General features: G+C 40.2%; 1 protein-coding gene across 1 annotated transcript in view; it reads left to right on the top strand.

Annotated features, from left to right (window-relative positions):
• Positions 1-7,577: 7,577 nt before the first annotated feature.
• Positions 7,578-8,909, top strand: part of LOC136883154 (sperm-associated antigen 6) — a 127,733-nt gene continuing 126,401 nt past the window's right edge. The window contains exon 1 of the mRNA XM_068225097.1: positions 7,578-7,708. Within this exon, the coding sequence (XP_068081198.1) occupies positions 7,684-7,708 (25 nt within the window). The 5' untranslated portion in view covers positions 7,578-7,683. The remainder of the gene's footprint in view (positions 7,709-8,909) is intronic.

Here is an 8,909-nt window from a genome sequence, read left to right as displayed (position 1 = left end):
TTATAAGCTGGATAAGCAGGGAAAAGGCTGGGTACAGATTCTGTTTTTAATTTTCGCGTTTTGCTGATCACTTTGAAATCATCATTTACGAAATGTAGACTGCAAACCACAGAATAGTCAGAAGGAATCCATTTACTTCCCTTGCTGTTTCCTTCCCTGGATATAATACTTAACCACTTTCGACGTAATTCCGTACTTGAAGGTATTTCATGGAATGAAATACCACAGCATTCTGGTTTCCCTTTCTTTGATTTGCAAAAAGGCACGCAGCAGTACACCATTTTCACTGAAAACAAGTACAGTACTACCCTATTTCCCGCTATTTCATTCTGACAGGTCTGGAGCCGGTTGGTGTTGCCACCTGTTGTGGGTATTTGTAAACGGAGTGTTTCATTTAGTGCCATGTTAAAACGTTGTAATGAGCAGGCAGTATAAACAGCCATCGGATGCAGATCGAGCAGGCAGTGGATTCTAGTTGATTATATGTGGTGCGTACTTGTTGGCGAAGAGTTTTCATACGTGAAAAAGAGATTTTCCCTATGATGTTACATTTATCACGTTAAATTACCGCCGGTTGTATAATATGTACGTGATATTTTCGTGGTAGCCAATACCAAAAGTCCGGTTACTTCGGCCGCCGTGTTATTTTTGTATTACGGTTTGAGGATTGGAGTCGGTCTTGGTTATTCTAGCTCGTTGATTATACTACATAGACTGGTGGATGTGGTTGGTTGGTGATTATCGTTTTAAGAGAAGTACAACTATGTAACCATCCTCTATATAACACTAATCAGAGAGAAAACTGGAAGGGGTCCGACACTTCAAAAATGAAGGTATCGGCCAAAGGAAGACAAGGACCGCGAAGGGCATGAAAATCAAAGACTCCCTAGGCCTCCATGCGTGATACCGTCGGGGTCGGAAAAGAACAAGAGTTGACCAAGGGAGGTCAGATAGGATAGATGAACGTGAGGAGCCTGGCACAAGTAAGTGGAAGGAATGGCAGGACTCTGCTAAGGGCCCCGTGGAAGCCAATCCACGCTCCAAAGTACAGAGCCCCAGGGGCCCCTTTTAGTCGCATCTTACGGCAGGCAGGGGATACCGTGGGTGTTATTCCACCGCCCCCACCCACAGGGGGAACTGACGGATGACCTACCAAATTTGAATAAGGTTACCACTTTCCTCAGCTAGGAGCGCTCTATGAGCCCGTCCAGCCAGTCTATATAGTATAAGTCGTTGTGTTGGAAGATTGATGAATGTTTAATCAATCAGTCAATACTGATCTGCATTTAGGGCAGTCGCCCAGGTGGCAGATTCCCTATCTGTTGTTTTCCTAGCCTTAAAGGATTTCAAAGAAATTGGAAATTTATTGAACATCTCCCTTGGTAAGTTATTCCAATCCCTAACTCTCCTTCCTATAAATGAATGTTTTCCCCAGTTTGTCCTCTTGAATTCCAACTTTATCTTCACATTGTGACCTTTCCTACTTTTAAAGACGCCACTTAAACTTATTCGTCTACTAATGTCATTCCACGCCATCTCTCCGCTGACAGCTCGGAACATACGGTACCACTTAGTCGAGGAGCTCTTCTTTCTCTCAATTCTTCCCAGCCCAAACTTTGCAACATTTTTGTAACGCTATTTTTTTTTTGTAGGAAATCACTCAGAACAAATCGAGCTGCTTTTGTTTAGATTTTTTCCAGTTTTTGAATCAGGTAATCCTGGTGAGGGTCCCATACACTGGAATCATACTCTAGTTGGGGTCTTACCAGAGATTTATATGCCCTCTCCTTTACATCCTTATTACAACCCCTAAACACCCTCATAACCATGTGCAGAGATCTGTGCCCTTTATTTACAATCCCACTTATGTGATTAGGGTACCCCAATGAAGATCGTTCCGTATATTAACACCTAGATACTTACAATGATCCCCAAAAGGAACTTTCATCCCATCAACGCAGTAATTAAAACTGAGAGGACTTTTCCTATTTGTGAAACTCACAACCCGACTTTTAACCCCGTTTATCAATATACCATTGCCTGCTGTCCATCTCACAACATTATCGAGGTCACGTTGCAGTTGCTCACAATCTTGTAACTTATTTATTACTCTGTACAGAATAACATCATCCGCAAAAAGCCTTACCTTTGATTCCTCTTGTTTATTCATATCATTTATATATATAAGAAAACATATAGGTCCAATAATACTGCCTTGAGGAATTCCCCTCTTTATTATTACAGGGTCAAATAAAGCTTCGCCTACTCTAATTCTCTGAGATCTATTTTCTAGAAATATAACTTAGCAACCCATTCAGTCACTCTTTTGTCTAGTCCAATTGCACTCATTTTTGCCAGTAGTCTCCCATGATTCACCCTATCAAATGCTTTAGACAGGTCAATCGCGATACAGTCCATTTGACCTCCTGAATCCAGGATATCTGCTATATCTTGCTGGAATCCTACAAGTTGAGCTTCAGTGGAATAACCTTTCAGAAAACCGAACTGCCTTCTATGAAAGACTCCCTAGGCCTCCATACGTAATACCGTCAGGGTCGGAAAAGAACAAGAGTTGACCAAGGGAGGTCAGGTAGGCTCCCACACACCAGAGCGATCGCGGTGGCGGTGGCGGGCGCGATGGCCGTAGCGGTAAAATATTTTCTGCTGAACTTATGGACGCTTTCATACATGCAGCGATCTTGCGGGCAGCGTACCGAACAGTGGAGCGTTTTACTCCGCGGTAGCTATCAGATGCTGCTTGTCGAATTTGTCCGCTGCCCGCGTCGCTGTGTGTTGGCATGAACGAGTATAATGAGTACAACAGAGCAATTTGACTTGTCGCGTCCTGATTACAAAAATATACGAAAGAAGGATGAAGTCTGGGAACAAGTAGGCAGATCACTAAGAACAAGCGGTAAGTTCCCAAATTATATTTTTTTCATCGAATTCTTATTATATAATATGTAATGCATAGTTATATATAAAATCGCTTTAACAAGAACAATTACGCACGTTAATCACGTAAAGTAAGTTACTTAAACACTGCAATAGTTTTTTCTTCATCTTTATATTCTGACAACAGACAAAAGTTCTTATTATACAAATACCGGTATTGTTCTTGTAAATACGTCTGCCATGTTCATAAAGGACGGCTACAATAAATGGAATATAAGTACAGCCTTTTACATATTGAAATGTGTAACGAATCTATCACGTAGGCCTATCCGAGTAGATAAATTGGTTGCCCTCCTTCCTTGTAGTTGTAGGTTTCCAAGAGCCTCCACTAGTGCTTCTTCAGTGCTTCTTCAGGTTGTGGTACATGCTCGAGCCTTACATCAGAGTTTGTTGAACGCAAATAATTATGTAGAATGCATGTGGCCTTTACAATAGATGTACGGTCGTTGTTTCCACTTTTACCGGGATTGGCCTAAGAAATGTCCTCCTCACCATCAACTACTGCCAAAAGTAATGTTTCTTCCAAATGTTGTCCTTAAGGCCGGTCTCCACTGTTTAACATTTAAAGGCAGGTCTCCACTGATAAACATTTAACAACAACATGTTAAATGTTAAAAGTGTTAAATGTTAACTGGTGACACCATCAACATGTTAAATGTTAAATGTCAAAAACTGTTTCATTTAACATTGTGTCCACACTTAATAAACATGTTAAACTTGACATTCTTTGTTTATATACAGGTAGTTCATCATATCAATTTATGGTAATGCATTTAGATGGTATCTAGTATTTTTAAATAAGCACTATGGACTCAGATGAAGAGGAATTGGCCTTTGTTATTGCCACTGTTGCGTCTTGTTATGATTTAGAAATGCAGTTTTATTAGGCATATTTCCTCCCCTCACTCTGCTCATTGCTTCAAAAGCAAACCACTTTGAAGTATAAACTTCGTCCGCTCCCGACTATCGAATTTTCTGAACTTTCTGCAATTCTCGACTGTACTGGGAGCAGAGGGACGCTAGTTTTATTTTCGATTTACTCGCGGGACCAATTATAGATATTTTCGAGTTTCTGGAAACTGTCGGCTTTCTTCCCTTTATATCTGTATTACTCTGATGAGACATCCCACAAATAAGGCCTTTCTATTATATCATTAATTAAGTCCAGAGTAATCTCCTTACTCTACTCCATTTCTGACTATACATTTTAGTACAGTGCAGACAGAACGACACACGTGTGTGTACTGTATTTGTAGCTTATAACAAAGAGAAGGAGTGTTGCGGAGTGTTGTAATTATAATCCTACTTCATGAGGAGCACGTCGTTTGCGTCGTTTAGGTTATGTGTTGGCATGGAAACATCATGGAAGTTGCCGAAGCTGTGCCGACATCGCACGAACAACGAATTGACTTGACATGTTTTCCACTTGGAGCGGAAAACACGCCAACATGTTAAAAGTGTTAACTCAACATTCTGAGTTAACATGCAAAGTCAATTGGAAGGCACAATCACAATATACATGTCAACTGTAACATGTTAAATTTAACATGTTAGTGTTAAATGTTAAACAGTGGAGACCGGCCTTAACACCAACATGTTAAATTTAACATGTTACAGTGGACATGTATACTGTGATTGTGTCTTCCAATTGACTTTGCATGTTAACTCAGAATGTTGAGTTAACACTTTTAACATGTTGGCGTGTTTTCCACTCCAAGTGGAAAACATGTCAAGTCAATTCGTTGTTCGTGCGATGTCGGCACAGCTTCGGCAACTTCCATGATGTTTCCATGCCAACACATAACATAAACGACGCAAACGACGTGCTCCTCATATAGTAGGATTATAATTACAACACTCCGCAACACTCCTTCTCTTTGTTATAAGCTACAAATACAGTACACGCACGTGTGTCGTTCCTTAGCCTACAAGGAATACAAAGCCTGCCCAATAGCCACCCATAGCTGTCCGCCCTGTGGATGTTATATTTGCCGCTAGAGGCGCTGCAATTCAACCTCACATGAACACCTCCGTTGGCGGTATTTCTACACGTTGTATGCTTACTGGTGACGTTTACTACGAAAGTTGAATGTTAATATTGATAGAAATAATGAAACTCAATAATGACTTTTTTTTGTCCGAATCCTTGGCTGAATAGCCAGCGCTGAGGCCTTCGGTTCAGAAGGTCCCGTATTCGATTACCGGCCGAATGCGTGATTATAATCACGTCTAATTAATTCTTCTGGCTCGGGGACAGGTGTCCGTGTTTGTTGATACAGTGATTACTAGACCTCTGATTTTTAGGTGCTAAAATGTTGTAGCTGCCTAAAACAGACTCTCAAATAGGCTCTACAATATTTTTAGGCAGCTGCAGTTTTATCTATCTTAATATGCATTATTTAAAACACCGTGTTGATTTTGCTAAATTGATAATAATTCGTTATGGGGAAATATAAAACAAGTTTCACTCACCTCTTGCTGCAAACGTCGCAGAATATAATTTTACCATCCGACGTGAAACGGGTAAATTCTTGTAAATTGAGGATGAATTGGAACCTGACACTTTCGGCTTAATTCACACACTGACCAAATTGGAAAAGGGTATTGTCAAAATGCGTCAATCATATTAAAATGGTGTACTGTTGCGTACCGCGTTGCAAACAAGGCTCTAGAAATAAAGTTCTTGGAACTAGTTTCCATGAATTCCCTTGCCAAGAGTCAACTAGCGAATTATGGATTAAAGCAATAAGCAGACAAGGTATGGTACAGTAAATACGCAGACCATTTGACGGCAAAAATTAGGTTACTTATTATTATTGCTCCTGTTCGGATGATAATAATTTCCTTATTCTGTTGTGTAAGTGGTACCAAGGATAAGTTATGGAACCCTAGTGACCTCTCCGTCGAGTGCTGCAATGGCATATATTGGAGGGTATTTGGTAAGAGTTGTCGAAGACCACATGCCATGTCAAGAGTGTGTTGATAAAATTAGTAGTATCCAGAGTCTATCTCGACTAACGTCATTAATAAAAATCAAAGACAGAGGTGGTCTCACGTCTCAGGTATCCAAAGCCAAGTCTTGTTTCACTGCTGATGAAACTGGGGCAAGTAAGGGACGAAATGTTATCGGTAACGCTAGGTAGTCCAAAAATAGCACGAATATTAACCGAAATACTGTTGCCACGTGTTGCTAAAAATCCTATTCTACAGTGTGGGAAAAGTGATCATCCTGAGGAAGAAAGCAGAATAATACTGCAGAAGTTTCTGCACTCCTCTGTCACTAACTGCGCTAATGACATGACAGATGAGTATCGCCGAGAATACTTCTCGAGAAGAAAATATCAAGGAAAATAGTCGTCCCTTTTCACTGAAAATCTACGGTGCGTTAGTAGTAGTGCATACCTTATATCCTTTTAAATGCCAGACATAAATTGCGACAGTTTTACGTGTTATCTGAAATGAAAATCCACAGCTGAATTGAACTCCTAGGGGTAAAAGGTGAACATTTATTATTTTCTACTTCATTCTGCTCAGTAACGTATATAATATACAGGAAGTATAGTGTAGAGATAAATTTGTGCTGGTTTTAACTCCCGTTACCAATGCTACTGAGTGCTGATGTGAGGTGGTATATTAGCGCTGCAGCGGTCAAGACGCGCACTGCCAGGCGGACACACTTTCTGAAGAGAACACTGCGAGTGAGCAGGCTTTGTATTCCTTGTAGGCTAAGGTCGTTCTCTCTGCACTATACTAAAATGTATAGTCAGAAATGGAGTAGAGCAAGGAGATTACTCTGGACTTAATTAATGATATAATAGAAAGGCCTTATTTGTGGGATGTCTCATCAGAGGAATACAGATATAAAGCGAAGAAAGCCGACAGTTTCCTGGAACTCGAAAATATCTATAATTGTTCCCGCGAGTAAATCGAAAAAATAAAACTAGCGTCCCTCCACTCCCAGTACAGTCGAGAATTGCAGAAAGTTCAGAAAATTCGGTAGTCGGGAGCGGACGAAGTTTATACTTCAAAGTGGTTTGCTTTTGAAGCAATGAGCAGAGTGAGGGGAGAAAATGTGCCTAATAAAACTGCATTTCTAAATCATAACAAGAAGCAACAGTGGCAATAACAAAGGCCAATTCCTCTTCATCTGAGTCCATTGTCCTTATTTAAAAATACTAGACACCATCTAAATGTATTACCATAAACTGATATGATGAACAACCTGTATATAAACAAAGAATGTCAAGTTTAACATGTTTATTAAGTGTGGACACAATGTTAAATGAAACAGTTTTTGACATTTAACATTTAACATGCTAATGGTGTCACCAGTTAACATTTAACACTTTTAACATTTAACATGTCGTTGTTAAATGTTAATCAGTGGAGACCGGCCTTTACACGATTTTTCATGTTGATCACTACCACTGCATTGTTTGGTGGGAAAAAGACTTGATTGCCACCGTGACCGCCACCGCCATCGCGGCCGCCACCGCCACCGCGATCGCTCTGGTGTGTGGGAGCATTAAGATGTTGATTCAATAACCATGGAATAGAGAGGTACAATGCAAGAGCTAGGGCACAATAACGGAATAATCAGTCAGTCTGACTGTTATGTGAATATGCTGCTAGGTTGCAACATGATTATTTTACTGAAATTTTTAGCTGAAACGAAAAGAAGCTGGGTATTATGATACTGATAGGCAACAAATACTCAGCGGCAACGAAATGTCTGGCAGACATGTTTATCATGGTAAGACAAGACCTTCAATCCTTCATATTATCAGACTAAAGAAAGTGTAGTACAGTGTTTTGTGCTATTGATGTAGAATACTAGGGCAAAAATTACCTTATCCACCTCTATAATATTACTTCTAGATGCAGTGTATGGATACATACTTTTTACAAGTCTGCTCTTCGTTAGGTTTCTGTGGAAGCAAGACTTCTGAGGACAATTGGAATCTAGAGATAGATGTAATGGTTTCTGGATTGCTGTGGCCCTGTTGAACGATCAACTCTCATTTACGCCAGAAGTAGGCACCAAGGAAACATTGTGAGGTGGAATGTACGTGAGGCAGGGCAACCTGTTCCCCTCTTCCCCTTCAGATACTGACCATAAACGCAGTACCGGTACTTTGTCAAAAATATCCCATCGATGTCTCAATCATTCTCACAATATGTTATTATATAGGGGAATAGTTGTTTATTACGTATCTACCGGATCGGTTCAGTATTGAGCTGAAAAAATGACACTTGCTTCTCATTAGCATAAACCTAGACTAACACATCAGTAGAAGAAGGGTGAAAGGAGCCCACTTATTCAAAAAAGCAAACATAGCGAAGAAGCGCGTTTGTGTATTTAAGGGCCTCGTAGCTAGGCACAGAGGCCGGATTGTGTTTCAAAAATGTCCCATTGATGCCTGAGTCATCCTCACAATTATGTATTTCTGTATATGAGATTGGCTTAGGCCTAATACGCCGATGAGAAAATAAAACTTGTTTCTACATCAATGTTGACAGGAGCCTTCCTGTTCCGATAAATGAACATGGTAAAGAAGCTTGTTTGTATAGTGAAGGAGGAGACCTCGTAATTATAGCTAGCCTTACAGGCTGGAAGAACATACTATACGGTTGTGAACCTTCTCCATTCTCCTTATGAAACTTCCCGCCGTCGTATTTCGGTTTACTGCGTTACAATGGAGGTAACAATCGATACCAGTACGGTACGTAAAAGACCTGAGAGAGAAATTTTACGGCAAGTATTCGCTTAGCATTGGGACCGCCCTTGGCACCTTGAAAACAAAATATTCATCATTATTCTCTAGTGGTGTCTGCACTTTTCTCAACCTAAAATTAAATGCGCTCAATTTAAATAATAATAATAATAATAATAATGATGATATTACGCCCCACTAACTACCTACCGAACTTTTACGGTTTTCGGAGATGCTGAG

The sequence above is a fragment of the Anabrus simplex genome, chromosome 1 (assembly GCF_040414725.1).
Source record: "Anabrus simplex isolate iqAnaSimp1 chromosome 1, ASM4041472v1, whole genome shotgun sequence".
NCBI lineage: Eukaryota > Metazoa > Arthropoda > Insecta > Orthoptera > Tettigoniidae > Anabrus > Anabrus simplex.
Note: the sequence above shows the minus strand (reverse complement) of the source record. Positions and strands in the feature narration are given on the sequence as shown.